General features: G+C 40.6%; 1 protein-coding gene across 2 annotated transcripts in view; it reads right to left on the reverse strand.

Annotated features, from left to right (window-relative positions):
- ccdc39 (coiled-coil domain 39 molecular ruler complex subunit) overlaps nucleotides 1–19,704 on the reverse strand; it is a 24,343-nt gene extending 4,639 nt beyond the window's left edge. Inside the window, exons 1-23 of one of the 2 annotated variants that reach the window (XM_066681153.1) lie at nucleotides 19,520–19,704; nucleotides 18,801–18,920; nucleotides 18,314–18,460; nucleotides 17,592–17,750; nucleotides 16,678–16,770; nucleotides 16,104–16,232; nucleotides 14,923–15,114; nucleotides 14,249–14,352; nucleotides 13,772–13,904; nucleotides 12,905–13,099; nucleotides 12,541–12,705; nucleotides 12,072–12,209; nucleotides 11,777–11,985; nucleotides 11,506–11,629; nucleotides 10,993–11,152; nucleotides 10,664–10,770; nucleotides 9,558–9,698; nucleotides 7,704–7,883; nucleotides 6,740–6,828; nucleotides 4,986–5,968; nucleotides 2,767–2,952; nucleotides 2,427–2,555; nucleotides 1,832–1,924 (exon numbers count right to left, since the gene is read on the reverse strand). In XM_066681153.1, coding sequence (XP_066537250.1) covers nucleotides 5,797–5,968; nucleotides 6,740–6,828; nucleotides 7,704–7,883; nucleotides 9,558–9,698; nucleotides 10,664–10,770; nucleotides 10,993–11,152; nucleotides 11,506–11,629; nucleotides 11,777–11,985; nucleotides 12,072–12,209; nucleotides 12,541–12,705; nucleotides 12,905–13,099; nucleotides 13,772–13,904; nucleotides 14,249–14,352; nucleotides 14,923–15,114; nucleotides 16,104–16,232; nucleotides 16,678–16,770; nucleotides 17,592–17,750; nucleotides 18,314–18,460; nucleotides 18,801–18,920; nucleotides 19,520–19,609 — 2,847 coding nt within the window. In that variant the 5' untranslated portion in view covers nucleotides 19,610–19,704 and the 3' untranslated portion in view covers nucleotides 1,832–1,924; nucleotides 2,427–2,555; nucleotides 2,767–2,952; nucleotides 4,986–5,796. Of the gene's footprint in view, nucleotides 1–1,831; nucleotides 1,925–2,426; nucleotides 2,953–4,985; nucleotides 5,969–6,739; nucleotides 6,829–7,703; nucleotides 7,884–9,557; nucleotides 9,699–10,663; nucleotides 10,771–10,992; nucleotides 11,153–11,505; nucleotides 11,630–11,776; nucleotides 11,986–12,071; nucleotides 12,210–12,540; nucleotides 12,706–12,904; nucleotides 13,100–13,771; nucleotides 13,905–14,248; nucleotides 14,353–14,922; nucleotides 15,115–16,103; nucleotides 16,233–16,677; nucleotides 16,771–17,591; nucleotides 17,751–18,313; nucleotides 18,461–18,800; nucleotides 18,921–19,519 lie in introns of both variants that reach the window. The other variant, XM_066681154.1, reaches the window with a different exon arrangement.
- Nucleotides 19,705–19,722: the final 18 nt, after the last annotated feature.

The raw sequence follows: 19,722 nt of genomic DNA on the forward strand, positions 1-19,722 counted from the left end.
ATTGCATTTACCCCTTATTTACCCCTGGTCACTTCATGTGACACCTATCTGTACTGTATGAGAAGTTTCTGCTGTACAGAGTTATGTTACTTAGAATGAGTTATGGTTGTACTGGGAAGAGTTTTAGCTGTAGTGGGAGGGGTTACAGTGGTAGTGGGAAGAATTTAGTTGTATGGGAAGAGTTACATTTGTACCAAGAGGGGTTTTGGCTGTATAGCACTAGTTTTTGCTGTAGTGGGAGGGGTTTGTGTTATATGGGAGGCGTTTTGGCCATAGAGGGAGGAGTTTGTTATATGGGAGGGGTTTTGGCTGTAGTGGGAGGGGGTTGGGTTGTTTGGGAGGTGTTTTGGCTGAAGTGGGAGGGGTTGGGGTTGTTTGGAAGGAGTTTTGGCTGTAGTGGGAAGAGTCTGAGTTGTATGGGAGGAGTTTTGGCTCTAGTGGGAGGGGATTTGGTAGTGGGAGGGGCTTCAGTTGTAATTAGAGGAGTCAGGGTTGTATAGAATGTGTTTGGCAATGTGGCAGTAGCTTCAGCTGTAATGGGAAGAGTTTGGGAGGAGTTTTGGCTGTAGTGGGAAGGGTTTAATTTGTAATTGGAGGCATCTGGGTTGTATAAAAGGAGTTTGGATTCAGCTGTAATGGGAGGAGTTTGGATTGTCTGGTAGGAACTTCAGCTGTAATGGGAGGAATTTGTGTTGTATGGGAGGAGTTTTGTCTGTAGTGGGAGTTTAAGAGGTCATAGGAGAGGTTTTGGTGGTTGAATGTGTTCTAGAGAGATGGATGTGTGTACACAGCTATAACATGTGGCTCAAAATGTGTCTCTGACCACATCCTAAAGTGGTTTGAGCGCTTAGATTTGTATCTGTTGTAAATGCATCTTAATTTAGGTTAGTTTACGCTGTGGCTTGGCCTTAACCAGATATAATCCTGATACTCAAGACTGATGAAGTTACCAGGTGTAACTGGGATCTGAGAGCGGCCTTTATTAAGATCAGATTGATTACATGTTGTATGAGCTGTTGCAAGAGCAGTTTGGCTGTTACTTTATTCAGCTGTCTGTAAGTCTTGATTTTCAGCTGAAACCCTAAAATCTGGTTGAATTCTGCACAATAGAGAGAGAGAATGGCCTTTATTGTCATAGCTCAGTGCATGTTCAAGGCAACAAAATGCATTCAGCAAAAGAAGCAGGAGCAATGGACCTGAGCGCCTCTGACATGGGCCCAAATGTGATGATCATTACGTTTTCTTCAGCACATCTCCAGAACAGCATATCTTAAGGTTGTTCCCATTTATACAGTGGTTAGTACCTATCAAAAGTGGTACAAAGAAACACAACCAGTAAAGACTAACTGGTCCAGTCCCACAGAAGAGCTACCGTGGCACACACTGCTGAGGGGGTTAATGCTGCTCTCATGACCCTGTCACCAGATCACCAGCTGCCTTTCCTTGGCCCACTTTTGGCAGGTACAGACTACCACACACAGGGAACACCCCACAAGACTTGTTGGGTTTGGAGATGTTTTGTTCAAAATATTCGGGACATCAGTTTGAACCTCATTAACGTGGCTCAGATCTCCTCTCAACAGGATTATTTTACCTAATATTGGGGGGGTTGTGTGCAAATTTTTAAAGAAGAGATTAATTTGATTTCTGTTCATTACTCACATTATTATTACTGTGATGAACTACTCTTCAGATATGTTTCAGCAGATATACGTCCAGACATGTAGCCCTACAGCAGGAGGTATTTCTAAAAATTCGCTGGTTTCTGAAAACTGTGGTGAGAGTAACTATTAACTTCTAGCAATGTAAAGAACCAAAAAAGCCAACTCACGCTGCTGCAATGTTGAAGCCTCCACCGTGGAGATGGGAGCGAATGACATTGGGTTAGTCGTGTTGGGTGAGTTGGTGTACAAAGACAAGAAATCTGTTACCGGTTACAAAGTAAAAAAAAACATGGTTCTGTCAGTTTTGTTACCGAAAAATATTTAAAAAAATATTCGTTGCCGTAGACGAGAACTAAATAAAAATAATCATCTTGAAGAACCTAGATGAAATGTCTTTGCACTTTTTGTCAAAGAATAAATACTAATCTATAATATGATAAATGACCTGTTATTTCTGATTTACAAATACAAAATCACAAGGACATCAAAACAGGAAAATGCTCCGTCACGCGTCACCTTTCCTGTTGCGTTCACTGTCTGTTCAGAGCTGCAGCTCAGACAACTCTGAACCACACTCTGACGTCATTTTACACAAGGCACAAAGAACACACCACAGTATCTGCCGCTGTGTCGCATGACTCTAGGGAAGAAAGGGGGTTTTCCTATAGGAGTGTGAGGAGATTTTGGTCTGTAGTTAACTCCATTTCTATCTTAAAACACCTGTGCATCATAGTCCTGAGACTGGGAGCAGATTTTACTTACATTTTTCCAAACATATTTTCAGAGTCTGGTTCCCAGCTGTCCTGCTGGGCAGCGTCGCTCCACACGTGTTTATTGTAGAGGAGTCGACTCCACAAGAATTGTTTCTTCGAACTGTGGTCAGCTGTTAAACTGTTGTTTATGAAAGTTAGTAAAATAGTAAAACCTTTAAAAATACATGATTAAATTAGGCTAAATTTACTTTGAGTACATTAAATAAAAACAAAAAGACTACAGTGTTTTACGTACAGTGTTCCACAATCATTAAATGACTAAAATGAGGCTGTAACTATTATAAACTTTAGTCAAAAGACTAAAACTAAATCAAAATGAGTTGCTAAACTTAGCACTGGTTCTGAGAAGTTGCTGGTTTCGGTGTTGAAAGTAACTTCTAGAAGTGTAAAGCATCAAAACAGCCAACTCGCTCCTCTGGTGTCGTAGTTTTTGGTGTGGTGATGACATCGAATGGCTTTTTGATGAGTTGTGATTGGTGGAGTGTAGGTCTCCAGTGGGGTGGAGATGCTTTCACCTGTTAAAAATGAAAAACATTCACAATGAGATCAGTACGAGCAGCTCTGTATTCTACACAGTCATCAGTGTGTAACAAATGTTAACAGGTCTGTGAAGTAACTTAACAGATCTGTGTTTGTGCCAATAAACTAATCCACTGTCCATTCTCTCAGCTCCACTGACCATATCGGAGCACTTTGAGCAGGTGGGATGTGGTGGTGGATCATTTTCAGTCATTTTGGCTTTAGTCATAAAGCTAAAACTAAATCAAAATCAGCTGCTAAAAATAACAATGGTTCTGAGAAGTCGCTAGTTTCTGAAAACTGTGATGAGAGTCATTATCATCTAGAAATGTAAAGAAAAAATTGGTTCTTCACCAATTTTAAGTTGCAAAATGTGAGACTGTCAAGTCTGTGAATGAATTAAGCAATTTTTTTAAATCTGTTTGTGCAGAATTGTTCACATTTTAGAGGAATTCATATATTCACAAACATTTACGCACCACCAAACAAGCAGTGTCCCACATCTATCAGCCATAACATTAAAATCACCTCCTTGTTGCACTGGTGGACTTCTACCATCACACCTGATTTCAAAATACTCTCGATATAATAAACTATTTTTTACACATTTGTGTATTCGGATTATATTGTTAATTTTAGTTTCGTGTTTATACATTCCAGTGTATTTGTGGATTTGGGTTGTATGAAGTTACTCAAACACATGCAAATGTCAGGACATTTTTGAATAATATTTTACAAGCTCAAAAGCTTGAGTTTGACACGTGCTGTAGAAGATAGTCCCCTCTTGTCATGTGTATAATTGCTTCAGAGTGTGGTTCTAAAGCCATCCTGCTAGCTAACAGCTCTGAGAAAACTTACAAGAGCAAGCGTAAAAAAAAAACAAGAGAGCGCCTTGTGTGTTTACTCGCCTTGAGTTGCCTTGACGACGGTGTTAAATTTTCGTTAGAGATAAAATAAACAGATAGACCGTTTTTGTGTTTCTTATTCTTTTCGAATTTGTTTTGATTTCAAAGGGAAAAAGATATTGCTTGTTTTTACATTACATGGAGTATGAAATCCGTTTTTCATTTGTTAAATATGAACTTAAATTAAAAAAAGAATGACCAAAAAGTACACGGACCAAGAAATCTCTGTTTTGTTTTATTTATTTATTTTTTTTATTTAAAATGGAAAACAGAGAGTTATTTTTATGTTGTTTTTTTTTATTTATGTTTATTTTTATAAATGGAAAAAAGAAAAATGATTTTCGTTTTCCATTTTGAATTGAGAATCAGATTAAGTCATTTACCCCTTTTCTATTTTCCCATTTCAAATCAAGAACTGAATAAAATTTGGGAACGTGTTTTATCTGCTTTGTTTAAAAGCGGTGTTGCTTAGGGAAGACTACCCCATTCATTCCTAATATGGGCTTAGAACTGACCACAGACTGACGGATGACTTCTGTAAATGCAGTTTTGTGGAAACACTGAGTAGTTGTTTTGCTGTTATGTAAGGTGTTGACTCACTTACGCCCATTGTTTTTGGTGTTGTCTCCACTGCGCTTAATATTTAACCCATAAACTAATATTTCATATTTAAAGTGATTGTTGTGCAATAGATTTGAAGTAAAACGGGGGGGCAGATTGTACAGAAGTATCCTGAATGACCAGATATGAACGAGTGGTCATACAGTCCCTGGTTATATAAACAAAAGATCTGCGTGTGAAGACTTTTCACACGACCTGGACAGTCTCATGACTACTATGTGTTGTAGTAGATGGTTGAACACAAGCAAAAATGTTGTTAGACAAGATTAATTACCAATTACTGATTGGTATCACCTTTAAAGAATGTTTTTGCAGCGTCCAGAGTTGATCAGCCACATATTTTTCGAGACTTCTTGTTCTTGTAGTGCCACCATCAAATTGACTGATTCATTAAATTTATAAAATTAAATCAAATGAGTCCCTGAGCTGAGCCACTAAAACTACCACAAATAAAGTGAATACATTAAATAAATTCAAACTCTATATGAATCTGGAAGACTCACTTTGTCCATGAGTGAAGGCGATGGAGCCTACAAACAGAAAGAGGAGCATCTCTCCCGTTGGACATCTCTGTGAGCTCTGCCTGCTGCGGAAAAACTTTCCTTTCAAAATGTAACACACTGCCAGTTAAGCTGCACTTTCAGAAATGCAGCTACTGTGAAGAAATATCTCTGGGGTCAGTCGTAATTAGAAGCTCCACCCACCAGTGACATCAACCTGTCAAACACCTGCATACAGGACTGAATAACATTAAAGGCCTTATGCAAGCATGCTCTAGTCTAGGAGGATAAAAGATAACAACGTAATAATATGAAATATTGTCATAAAATAAATTATAATCAGCTGTGTGTAAATTTCCACAGGTTATATAAAAATATTAGATAGGAATGATAAAGACAAAAAACATGGAACTACGACATGCAATAGAACTTATAGAATTTATTTGGAAAACACACAATTCCAACCAACATCTAAGACTGAACTCCAGAGGCGTGGTTTAACTCTCCTGCAAACTTCTTGCTGAATTATTTTGTCCTGTTTATTTTCTCTAGTAAATCTTTTCTGAGCTGAGACAGGTGTATGGACCAGTTCCTAACCACATTAACAAAAAACAGGCCTCCTTCTTTATGTCTTGTGTCTTTAAAGGTAAGATATGAAAACTAGGGAAGTGAATGGGGCTTATTTATAACATTTAGAGGCATTTGATGCAGGGGTTGATGTATCTCTGTGGAGTAAGTTATGGTTGTTAAGAAAAGTGAATTATAGTATTTAGTTTTATCATCATCATCATCATTATTATTATTATTATTATTATTATGGACTCTTGAGTTGACTGCTTCTGCTGCTGCTCCGAGACTCTTGAGGTGAGGAGCTGGACCCCAGAGGAGAGGCGATGGAGAGCCCCAGACCCAGCTCCACTGTCTTTACACTGGGAGACTGAACTGCTGAGCCTCTGGAGCTGCTGCTGGCTGAGGAACCTGAGGATCTAATACAAACAACAATAAACAGCAAGAAATAGACCATAAGCATGGGGGTTGTCACTAGACTGGTCTTGTTGTATTATTTTCATTCATTCATTGTCTGTAAGCCTCCCCGGAACCACTGGGTGCAGGACAGGAACACACCCTGGAGGGGGTGCCAGTCCTTCAAAGGGCGACACACTCACACTGTGTTTTTGGACCGTGGGAGGAAACTGGAGCAGCCGGAGGAAAAACAAACCACTCATCACAGACAGTCACCCGGAGCAAGACGCAAACCCACAACCTCCCCCATATACATACATACATTGAATATGAATTTGGAATATTTTAATATATTATGAATATTTGCAACAATATTCACTGTTAATTTTATTTATATTTATTCATGAACACCCCTTTTCAAAATAGTAAATAATAGTTTTACATATGTATATTGAAAATTCATTGTTTTAGGTTTACTTCATTTCTATTTATTGATTTGTTTGTTTATTAAAACATACTCCCCCTATTATTGTTTAATTTTAAATTTGCCCCTCCAATTTATTTGTAATTTTGTTAATATTTAATATAAAACATTATTTCAAAACAATTTTTTCCTTTGTCGTCTTGTCTGCTGTGTTATCCTATTAAATCACATTTTCTCCAGAGCTGTAACTAAACCCAGTCAGAGCTGATGATTACAGCTCTGTGAATGAGCTCCAAGTGAAGATGGATGTGGGTGAAGCTGGGAAAATGGAGTGCTCTGCTGTGAGGTGGAGGTCTGTGGAGAGTTCTACCTCAGAGAGATGGAGCTGCGAGCCGAGCTTATCTTTGAACTCTGTCGACTTGACGGAGTGGAGGAGGGAGATGGCAGGGAGAGTTTGGCCTAAAATGGAAGAGATAAACACAGTCATTCTGCAAACAATGAAACAATTCCTGGTGTAAAACTGGCAAGCGTACCCTCTACTTAAATATCAACCTTGCCTTTCTTTACAAACAAGCTAAGCCTCAAGTTTAGAGGCTGAGGTGTCACACTTTATTTTGATACCCCACTAGATTTAAGTTGAGTAGAGTGAATATTTAAACAGCACAGATTATTGAGGATTTAAGGACATTCAATTCTAGATCTGGAGCTTATACCAAAACGCACAGTTTGAAAACAAGCAACCCACTATTTCTGTTGTCTGCCCAAATCTGAAAACATGCCATGAAATTAGATGTTATGATTTTGCTTCATGTCTTACAGCATGTGCAGATATTTCAGAACTGCCCCAATCACAGCACTGGACCTGCATTTATGTGATAGTACAATGACAAGAATGAACTACGAGTGCGGAGAAATAAGAGCACTGAATAAAAACTGAGAAAACGAGAATGGAGAAGAGAGAGAAATGATTGGAAATGGCTTAAAACAAGAGCTTCAGCTTCTCGCTCCTCACTGCTGTGCACTCGGGGTCGGGGGTGAACAGCGAGAGGCTCATTATCATTTAAAGGAACAGGCGCTGAAACTGGCCACTCTGAACAGGGCTCTTAATACAGGGGGAGAATGCTGCTGTGGGGTTTTATCCTTGTGATATTTTGACAAAAGCAGGTCCCAGGCGTGTCATAAAGATCCAGAGCTGTGTTCACTGGTGGAAAAGGTGTAGAATATGTCCCTTTTCAAACAGTAGGTGAGAATGTTCAAAGCAGAGGGAACCATCAAAAAACAAAAAAGTAATGTGTATATGTACAACCTCATTTGCTGCCTCTGAGATGTTCTACCTGCATGAAGTACATCTGTAATATGGCCTGAAGATCAGGACGCTCCTCCATCAGCTCCAAGAGCATCTTGTTGACAGTTTTATTTAAGTCTTTCAGTTCTTTTAGCTCAATGTCCCGCTCCTCAAAGGTCTCCTCCTTGGTCTTCTTAGCGGAGCGGATTTCCTTTGTGAGTTTGGAGCACTGCAGAAGAAAGGGGAACAGTTTGAGAACAAAACAAATTCAGCTTGTGTATAGGAATGATTGAAGCAAAGCTGTTGCTCTGCAAATGCAAGACCACTTTCATTTATTTAAACCCCATTCCAAATTGCAGTATCATCATTTGTAGTACATATTTTATACACCTTTTGCTCACAGACTTTCTTTGTGTTTTCCTATGAAATCTTCAGGCATACAGCCAAGGGTTATCCTCAGAAGTTGGTTGTAGTTGCTGCTTCTTGCTGATCAAAGTAACGCCCAACACTTACAGACACTTGGGTGGCAAATGCCATGCAGCTAATTCCATTTAAGCAAAAGCAGGCTTGCCTGGACTTCTTTCAGATTGGAATGTCTTGGAGATGTAAGATTGAATTGCTTTCATTGTTGTTTTATTGGTTTGTTGTATTTTGCAGTTGTTATGGGTCATGTCTTCTCACTATCTTTTAATAATAATATTAAGTAGAAACTCCTGTTTTTTCAGTTGTTCTCTCATCTCAAATGTAACTGGATTATACACAGTGTCTTAAGTATCTCCCTGTACTATTTAACCTGCATTTTATTGCAGTTTGAGTGGGGATTAAATAGATAGAGTGGACTACTATTGGACGACATCAAGCTTAGCGAGCAGGTTAATGTGTGTGAGTTAGAGAAATCTTGTGGCAGTTGTGACCTAAAGGTTAGTGAAGTGGGCTTGGGACCAGAAATTTACTGGAGTGTTACCCAGGGCAGGAAAAACAGAGGAGTTAAAGAACAGTGCTTTCTCCTCCTTCAACATCCACAGTTAATGTGACAGATTTTTGAGAAAGCTGATCCTGAAGTGTGTGTGTGTGAAGTAGGGCTGGGCAATTAATCAAAAATTAATCAAAATACACATTCAGAACTTCTAATCGACAAAATTGTTTATATCAATTGTTTTTATTCTGTTATGTCCCCACTGTGTGTTCATGTACTGTCCCTTTAAAACTACCAAGCTGTAGTCACATGATTCTACCACTATCTGCCACATGGAGGAGAACCTAAACGCCGAGGCCAACCTAGCGACTTGAGCAGCTTGTACCTCCGAACCTTAAGACTATACTCCCAGCTACATTTGATAAAATATCCCAGTTTTAACACTGGAGCATATTTACAGCACAAGCCTTGTCAACGAACTATGAGAGTCAAAAAACAAAAACAAAATAATACTTCATTAATCATAATCGTGGTAAAATGTACAATTAATTGTGATATTGATTTGCACTCATATCGCCCAGCACTAGTGTAAAGACATTAATAAAGCATAATTTCTTCTTGTTCTTTTAATAAACAGATGAATGTGATGTAGATTATCTTTAAAATATTTTTGATGTACCCCATAGGACTCAGACCCTGAATTCTGTGAAATTCCAGTTGTAAAAAAGCGCCATAAAATAAATCTGAAATTAAATTAATTGAATATCATTACAAAAATTTAAAGTGACGCAGTGTCTTGTTTTTTCAAGTTAAAATATGCTACTTCTACACAGTGTTCCAAAGCCTGGAGTGGAATGAAATGATCTAAATGCATTAAGTAGCTGTTGTATTCATGGATAAAATAGATAAAAGATAGCTAATGCCTGGTATCACTTTGCCTAACAATAGATCCACAATGGCGTATGGAATAACACAGAGGAGTCAGACCTGTCTGTTCACTCTGTCCAGTTTCTCTTGCTGGGAAAAAAGCTCTGCATTCAGAGCAAGAATGTGTGACTGGACGTCATTTTTTCGTTGGCTCTGAGTTGCTTCCTCCTGCAGAATGGCATTCAGTGAGCTGCTCATGCCCTGAAGAAGGTAAACAACATGCAACAGTGATTGGTTTGATTTTAATCTGCTTTCCTTGTGTCAGGTAACTGATTCAAAAAAGCGAGCATGAGTGCAATTGTTCTGTCAGATTAATTAATGTTACATCAACTGAAACTAAAAACCTTACGGTCCTATTCACAGTGTTGACTTACAATATCAAGTCGTTATTAAACGAGTACATTGTTTTTTAATAGAAAAATGACATTTACTTTCAAGTTCTCAAAGGTTTGCGTCTGTACTTCTGCTAATCTCTATTTGCTCAAATGTCAAAAGTTAAAAACATGGCTATCACAGAAAGGATGTTTTTAAGAGCACACAACCCATTTCACCTAATTCAGATCAGAGTGGTAAACATTTATAAATATGACCTGGAGGGGTTTTAGTTTGAAATTCTATTGTTAAAATGCTTCAGGATTTCACTGATAAATATCTGGCAACCAGACCATAACTGAACAAACAAAGAGTTCAGAGCAAACACAGCTTTACACAGAAGCTAATCATAAACTGAGCCTAACCTGTGCTACAGCTCGATGATTTTGCTGCTACATAATTATGAACCAATTCTGGACAGAATTTAAAATATTTCTTCTACACTTAAATAAATAAATAATGATTTAAGAAAAAAGAGAAAATGTTAGGTGACAAAGCTTGAAGAGAGCAATAATCACTGTAAATAAATATCCTGTCGTATAACAGCTATTTTCAATAGTATCATCCTGTTACTCTTGAAAAAGGGCTCTTCACCATGAATTTATCGCATCACAAAGAGTGGTGTGAGGGTGTGGGTATAACAAACAGTTCCCATCATGCCCTGCAGCCCCCAGAGAGAAAGGAGCTCTTTATTCAGTTTCTACTTCAGAAGGATGTCGATTCTTTTATAGTGGTTTTCTGGCAACCCACCTGCCAGTTCTTAACAGTTATTTTACAGTGAAACTACTACTAACCTGAATGTCTTCCTGTAGTTCTCTGATTTGTCGTCTCTTATGCTTGTACTTCTCTTCAACAGCTCTTTTCTGTTCATCTAACTTCGTTTTTTCCTTATACTCAGGACCTACAGAAATATTTCACAGTTTTAAGGCCTTAGGCAGAGGTTAAATAATGATACTGACACATATTGGTAGTCTCTAGACAGATGCTGGGTGCAGTTCCCCTGGTGAAATTTAGGGTTGCTTCTGAAATTCAACCTTATAGCAGTTGAACCACAATATATTTATTAACAATTCATCCTTTAGCTAACTACAGTCAGGTGTAAAAGAGAAGGACTGGGACATACTGGACTCTGTGACCTTGCTGAAGGATTTGCGGTAGGTCGTGTTACGATTATTAACAACATGGAAGGTGTTTTCCAAGGCTTTGATCTCTTTCTCTGTCTTGCGGATTTTAGCGTCAAGCTCATCCCCTACGCGCTGAAGCTCCTCTTTCTCCTGAGCTGCCTTTAGGAAATAAAATAAAAACAGGCAAATATACACCTAATTTTGTGTTCCTTCAATATATCTGTGCATTAATAAACATTTTAAATGTCTCTTTATTTTTGTATGTAAAAAACGTGCTCTTTTCAGGCTGTTAATGGCACGCCATTGTGGAGAATAATCAATCTGCTAAACATGCATGAATGAGATCCAAGGCAGGTTCATGAGGCACTTAAAAATCATTCAATCACTTTCTGTCAACACTTCATCCCCAAAAGGGGGTTAAACCCAGGACCACAGGACTCTGGAGCTGTGTGTCAGCACTAAACTCTAAATTTATATTCTGTTATTTATCAATAATATAAAAGTTCTTCTACCTTAATAATATAATAGGCCTGAGATTTTTCCTCCTCTCCCTCTGGCGCAGCCATCGCGATGGTCATGATCTCATACCGCTTCCTCATCTTGTCGATTTTGGACAGCCGTTCATGAACCTCGGCACTGGGAAGCAAACATCAATCATGGCCCGTGTAAGATGGTGTATCAGGTAACTGATAATGCACAGGTAAGTAACACCCCACATAGAACCAAAACAAGCTAATATCTGCACAGGTCTGGACCTGTGGCTCTGAACCAGCAATGTCTCACCTGAGCCCCTGTCTCTCCTGATCAGTGATTTTGATCTGCTTGGTGAGCATTTCTCTGTGGACGCCGATCTCCTCCTGACGCTCCTTCATGGCGGCCTGCAGCTGCAGCCGTCTCTTCTCCAGGGAGAGCATGCCATCTGCTCTGTTGTACAGCAGGTCCCGCAAACGCTTCACTTCCAGCCTCAGGATGTTATCTTCCACCATGCTATCCTATGGGAAACGGATAGGTTAGCCTTTGGGGCTTTTTGGCAGGAGCTGGGGGCGTGAAGTAGCTCGAGGCAACACAGCTGTTTCACCTGTTTCCGAAGACGCAGTTTCTTCAGCTCTTTGTCAGAAGTGTCATTGAAGAGTTGCAGCTCCTCAATCTTGGTGGTCAGGTCTCTCTTTTGTGCTTCAGTTTTCTCTGCCTCTTTTTTTACACAGCGGATATCGTCCTAAAAAACATGCATGCTTTGTTTTTTCCTTTTTTTGTGCTTTTCCAGTGTTCTTGCTGAATAAATGGACATACAGCTCTACAACATTAACCATACATTTTTTCATCTATTAGGATGCAGTCAGTGACCTGTTCACATGGCTACTGTGAAAATAATTAAGTGTACAAATATGTTTTAAAGATATAAATGTGTAATTGTAATTCAATATTCCAACATTCTTCCATGCTTTTGCCATTTTATGATAAGTGTGTATTGTAATATAAAAAATGTTTCATTTCATTAAAAAAATCTTGCACACTGCATTCGTTATGAGTAATTTTGTTGGCTTCACCTGAAGCTTTTTGAGCTGTGTGGTGAGTACACTGGCTGCGTTCTTCTTCTCATCCAGAGCTTTGCTGAGCTCTGAGGTTTGCTTCTCCAGAGCCTGCTTCTCTTCAGTGTTCACCTCACCTCGCAGACGGGCCATTTTCCTCTCTAGCAGCTGGATCTGGAAGTCCTGAGGTGGAGAAGGTACGGACATTTACGAGAAAAGCTTATCACTATTTGTGGGTCACCTCTATGTCGACAGGATAAGCCTCAGTAAGTGCCGAGCCTTGACAGTGAAGGGTCTTTGGAATGGAAATCAACAAAATATGAAATATTTAATGGTGGACCAGGTCTGATTACGAAACACTTCGAGGGCCCTGTTCTCTTGCCTGGTTGTAGATGATCCCCTGTTGTTTGAGGGCATTCTGGTCCTGTTTGCTGATACGACTCTCCAAGTTGGAGAGAGCTGTGCGGCTGCCAGAGAGCTCAGCCATGGTGTTTTTCTCTTTTGCTCTCAGGCCCTGCAGCTCCTGATTCTTCCGGAAGAGAAGCTCTCGCAGCCGCAGCAGCTGGGTATCGATCTCCTGCAAACACAAACGCATAGTGGTATACTGAGTTTAACGGAAGAAGCTAAGCTTTAACACACCAATAATATTTACAGCATTTAATGTTTAAAGCAATAATAAGTAATATTTGACTGGCCTGTATTAGGGAGAACAGAGCCTCTGCCGTTGCTATTCTGGGATCAGCACTGCAGAAACTGCACTATGTAATATTTGGTGGAGATTTGGAAACCACCCTCCACCCCCTTCTCTTTCTTCTCCTTAATTTCAGGACAGTGCTGATAAAGTAAATTGCACCCTGCAACTGTAGGGGGATCCCCCGACCATTCATTCATTCATCGTCTGTAACAGCTTATCCAGTTCAGGGTCGCGGTGGGTCCAGAGCCTACCCGGAATCATTGAGCGCAAGGCAGGAATGCACCATGGAGGGGGTGCCATTCCTTCACAGGGCAGCACACACACACACACACACACATTCACTCACACAGTCATACCTATGGACACTTTTGAGTCGCCAATCCACCTACCAATGTGTGTGGGGAGTACTTTTTCACTTTTCCTATTGAAACCAAATGAAATGCTCTTTAAACCTTGAGTCCATTCTCTCAGATGAGACCCCCACAGTAGGATGCCATACAGTGTCCTCCCCTGCAGCTGTCTGCATATAGGGACGTAGTGAAATGTGGCGCTTACTTTAATGTGTTGCTCCTGGCCGCGGAGCAGCTGCTCCATCTGCTCTGCTCTCTCCTCTGTGCTGAGCGCTGCCTCTGTGGCCACCTGAAGCTTCTCCTCCAGAGCAGCGTTCTGCAGACGGGCCTCGTCAAGCCTGCGAGACAAAACACAACACTGCTGAATTTACATGGCAAAAAAACCCTGAAATAAAGGAGTTAGGCTTAGCATAGGCAAGGCATAAAACAGACACTGCATCTCATTAAACTGCCATCATAGGGGCTCAACAAGCTTGAAGGAGAACACTAACTGCCTGATTCTGTTATGATAGCTTCCATACACACACACATTGGCTAGCATTTTGCTGGATGTTTAGGGGAAAATGAGAGCCACCAAATCCAAACCTGTGGCACCATTTAAAGCAGTCATTCAAAATGCTGTGTAGTCCAGGACTAGCCTTAATCCCTGTCTTAATCCCTGACACACATTCCAGAGCATTACTTTGTGGTCTTGTCGCTGATCTCCTTCTTCATGTTGATTAGGTTAGACCTCAGGGCCTCCACTTCTGTAGCTGCACGGTCCACTGTGCCTTTCAGAGTTTGCAGCTGTGAAAAAGAAACATCTTTTAATGTCCAATAAAACAACTCTATGTCATTTTTTACCTTTTAAATTACAGCTTCAATATCACTGTGACGCTCCCCGGACTTGTTATATGGAGAATAGAGCCTCTATTGTTGCTACTCTGGGCTCAGCACTGCAGAAAGTGCACAGTAACATAGCCTTTGTTGTAACTTAGCCTTGTATGAATTTTCAAGGGTAAATATTAATCCTTAATGTCAAAGACCCTTTCTAAACCATTTAAAATGTTCCACTTGACAGAGAGATAAAGCTGAGTATCTTGAGCACAAAAAGATAAGAAATATAATAAGTACAAGTTAAGAAAATTTTGAGGAAAGGTATGAGGTTTTGTGCCAAAGCACAGCTCTCAAAGTTTGTGCTAGAGAGTGATTAGAGACTGTAGGTTTGTTGCAAGTAATGAACAACAAATCAATGATGCCCCAGGGATCACTACACAATTGAATACACTGTCATACACTTATTTGAACTGTGAAGGAAGGAAGATTAGGTAAGGGTTGAAAATTCAGAAGTCCCTCCAGCAGTTTTCTAAAACTCGCCTCATCACGAAGACGTATGCGGCTGCTCTCCTGCTCCTGCAGCTGCTGCTGGAGTCGGATGGCCTGTCGCTCAGCCACGTTGATCTTCCTCTCACACTCTTTATTGTTCTCCACCTCGCCGGCTAGGAAGTTCTTCTTCTCTTTTATCAGTGCTTCCCGCTCACGGATCACCTGGTTCACCTCGGCCAGCATCTACCAGAGACAAGGATAGATCAACAAACTCGCAGAGCCTTCATCCCTGCTATAGCTATATGCAATTATTGAGATGTGAGATCGCAGGTACGAATTCCAGGTGATGCCTTAGCTGTTCGAGGCTGGGAGTCCTAGACCGCAAATTGGCCAGGCTTTCTGAGTGGGTAGGACAGCCCCTTCTCCTCATCACTGAGCATAGTGCTGGCTAGAATGAGTATCTGTCAGCTGGTGTGAAATTTTTGGACAGTATGTGGTCTAAAAAGCTAAAACTTAACTAAAAATAGCAGCAGATGACCTCGCGTGTTCACCTCCATTCTCCTGAGGCTGGTGGCGCTGTGTGTTGAGACTCAGTAAAAGTGTGGAATTGGGGACCACTAATATTTAGGAAGAAAATTCAGCAAAAAAATGGGGATAAACAATTCCTTTACAGTTTTAAAAAAAACAGTAACAATATAAAGTGCCTTAAGAAATGTCCTCACAAATGGCTTTGACATTCTATATTTAAAATAAGATTTATCTCCAAGTATAAGCCTGTGCTATATGTTTAAGTAAAGTGTCATTACAATTATTCATTCATTCATTGTCTGAAACCGCTTAACAAGTTCAGGGTCGTGGGGGGGCCGGAGCCCACCCAGAATCACTGGGGGCAAGGCGGGAACACATCCTGGTGTCAGTCCCCCACAGGGCGACACACACTCGCACATTCACACCTACAGACACTTTTGAGTGACCAATCCCCCTAACAACGTGTGTTTTTGGACTGTGGGAGGAAACCCACGCAGACACAGGGACAACACACCAACCTTCTCACAGACAGTCACCCTCCAGGTCCCTGGAGCTGTGTGACTGCGACACTACCTGCTGCACCACCGTGCCACCCTCATATATATACACATATATTGCCCCGTTAGCCCAGATTCATTAGTGCTTTTGAAACAATATCAATGGACACCGGAGGTACAGGCTATGGCTGAAATGCCACAAATTACCAAAGCACACTGCTGCATCTCCTGATCTCTCTTCCTCATCTGCTCGATAGTGTTCTCCCACTGGTGGATCAGCTCCTGCCTCTCCACATGAGCCTGCCGGAAATTCTCTGCAGTCTTGTCCAGACCAATCTGTGCACGACACACAAATTCCACAGAAGAACATGACAATGACAATGACGGACAGTTAGGATGCCTGAAGCTGATTCAATTATTTCCACTATTTTTATTGTTTTGTTTATTTAACTACTGTCTGTAGCTCTACATTTACAGACTTTGTGATACATTAGTAATACTGTGGTATGTAATCGGGGTCATTTTCTGACCACAGAACTGCCCTTGTCTGAAAATGTTTGGGATATGGACCACTCCCAGCCTAGCAGAAACACTGCTGTGTCAGACACACATCTTAAATCTGTAAACTCACACAAACACACTCACACACAACTATGCCAGTATCATTGCAGAGTGACCCCAAAAATATCAGGTCAATATATGTTCAGTGATGCATAGAGGGCCTGATAATGTGTGCAGAAACAGGTCTGGTCTCGGTCTGGAAGTGCACACTTTAACTGACCTGTGCTGTGGCAGTCTCTGTTAGCTCATTGTCCAAAGCTTTTCTTTTCTGCTTAGCTTCCAGTGTCAGTTTCTCAATGTTCAGAGTCAGTTCCTGTATAAACAGAAAAGCCAGCTGTAATACTGCACATTCCTTCAGTACTTCAGGTTCCTGGGTATACGTTGCCAGTTTTAAGTTGCAAGCACACATATGTTTGTGTATTTTAAAGGACAAGTACACTGTCAAACAGTAATTTTTTGTCTACTGTTGTCTTTTGAATGTTCAGAAAAAAGCTCAACAATAACGAACAGAAGTGAGTACAGAGGGGATCCTCTTCGGATCTTACAACATTTAACAGGCACATAAGATGAGAGCGGAGAAGAAAGACATCAGCGCCTAACAGCTAAAATGTGTGGCTGCTGCTTTCTTGGGGGGGAGGCTGTGTGTGGCTCATTCTCATTTAAAGGAACCAGCCATTCTGAACAGGGCTGTTAAACAGGGGAGAACGCTGAGGTGGTTCTGGACCCTTGTGGTATTTTGACCAATAGTACATCACAGACATTTCGTTAAAACCCTACACCTGTGTTTCCTTGTGTTGTAACACATCATTGTTACACTCAGAAATGGCACACCAAACAAAAAGGTTTGTCCCATCAGTGTACTCTGGCATTAAAAGAAACACTTGGTAAGATTTGGTTATATATTTAGTGGTGGTTATATATTTAGTGGTGGTTAAGGAGCAGGGTGGGAGTCCTACCCTCCTCCAAAAGTTACACAATGCAGTTTCTGCAGTGCTGAGACCAGATTAGCAAGGACAGACGCTCTATTCTCTCTATTACAGCTCAGTGGATCATCACAAAGATATTGAAGCTGTAATTTGAAGGTAAAAATATAGTCCCTAGTATTTCTTTAAGAGCTGGTGTTTAATAACTCACTCGAATCCTGCTCTCATCCTGCTGAGCGTACTTGATGATGGCCATGGTGTCCTCGTCTTTGTGTGCTGATTCCTTCAGCCAGATGTCCAGAGTTTGCTGGTCCCAGTTCAGTTGTTTCTTCAGCTCCTCCAGTTTCTGAGTGGCTTTGAATATGCTGTTCTAATAGAGGTGAAAAAACAGGACAGGAATTTAGAAAGATTAGAGACCAAAAACAAGCTGCAAAAGTGCATTGCACTAGTTAGACATTTGGACACCTCATTGAAGATATCTTGCTGTTGCTGTTTTAAAATAATAGAGAAGATGCCAAAACCATGAACACAAATGGAAATATGTGATAAGCAAAAAGCTTTAAACTAAAGAAATCTCCCATTTTAAAGGAACACTGGGGTAAAATTTGGTATTTGGGACATAGGCTCTCCTACATTGACAGAATGTAATTAACTTTAACAGCACTGTGTAGTTTCTGCAGTGCTGAGTCTGCAACGACAGAGGCGTTATTCTCCCCTTTACAGGTCACTGAAGCATCACAACAATTTTGAAGCTGTAATTTGAAGGTAAAAATACTACCTAGTGTTACTTTAAGTTCTTCAAATGTAATTTTTGATGGGCAATTTTATTCCTGTGTTTGCTTCATGAGGATACACCTCCGTCCCCCAATCACTCATGAAGCTATGTCCATAGCTTTGTCTGGTAAATTCTGAATCTTAGTGAGATGTCAAAACCTCCTGCGAGTTCTTTTTCTCCCGCAGTGATCCCTGCTCTTTCTCCAGCTGAGCGATCTCCTGACGAAGGCGGCCCATCTCTCTCTCTGCCAGGGCTTTGAAATGCTTCTCAGACTCGGTCTCATTTTCCCTGGCCTTACACAGCGCCTGCAGAAAGATCAGACTTCAATCAATCACTGAACATTAAAGGGGAATTTGTTTAATTCAGTAACTGAGATGTTCACAAAGGCACTCAGAGTTGTTTGGTGTAAAATGGCCAGTGGTAGAAAAGTGTTCTGCTTTTCTTTACAATTTAGACCAAAAACATATTTTAGAAATATTAAAATACAGTCTCAGGTGTTGAACATTCATCAGAATCAGAAAAAAAACATCTATTACCACCACTGTGAGCCATTTTCTTTACTTACTAAGATATTTTTAAACCTAGAAAATGACCCTGACCAGATGCATAGACCACTTTTCTTGTTACAACTTAATAGGGGGAAACCTGAGTGTGGGAGAGCTCCTGCTGCACGTTCTTCAGATGTTCAGCCATGGCATTTATCCTGTCTTTGTACTCGCTCAGTTTGTTATCGATGTCTGTCTTCTCCTTCTGTTTTCTCTGGAGCTGAGGAGTGGAAAAAAGAACAACTTTAAGTTAAAACGAATAACATTCTGGATCACAAACAGCACTTCAACCTGTCCCAGTAGTATTGTTTGGAGATACATCACGACTGGGTACACAGTTCCAGTGCTCCAGAGCTGGTGGTAAAGACTGGAATTGCGCTCATGTGTAGCTGCTCCAAAGTGTCCTTATTCTAATGGGGTTTGCGTAAGGGGTTATACCTAGCCCTCTGGCCTACGAGTGGCATTAGGCAAAGTAACCTTAGGTTCAAAGAAACTAAATTCCCTCATTAGAAACGTATCCATATAAGTTTGGACATGCAGTAGTTTAAAGCAACACTGCGCTGTAGGCTCCTCCAACAGCAGCAGCTGCAGAGTGGAATTTACTTTTACAGCAATGTCCTGAAATCAAATGTTCGGCTACACAGTGCTGTTTATGCAGTGTTGAACCCAGAGTAGCAAAGACAGAGGCTCTGTTCTCATAATTACAGCTCAGTGGAGCATCACAATGATTTTGAATTTGTAATTTTATGGTACACATACTACGTACTGTTGCTTTGAAGTAAAGAATAAGAAAAGAATAAGACGGCTAAACTTGCTCACCTCTTCTTCTAGAGCTTTGTTTTCTGCGTTAGCCACTGGAATGGCGAAGCCTTCGTCCCAGTTCACCTCAGACAAAACCGCTCTGGCCATTTTCAGGACTCTTTATCGACCAAATCTGTTCAAATAAGAATAAAACCTCTGAGAAACCCGCTTTCCGTTAACTTCCCTCAGCCTGTTGCTGTAAGCGTTGCCTAGCAACAATG

The sequence above is a fragment of the Hoplias malabaricus genome, chromosome 9 (genome assembly GCF_029633855.1).
Source record: "Hoplias malabaricus isolate fHopMal1 chromosome 9, fHopMal1.hap1, whole genome shotgun sequence".
NCBI classification, from domain to species: domain Eukaryota; kingdom Metazoa; phylum Chordata; class Actinopteri; order Characiformes; family Erythrinidae; genus Hoplias; species Hoplias malabaricus.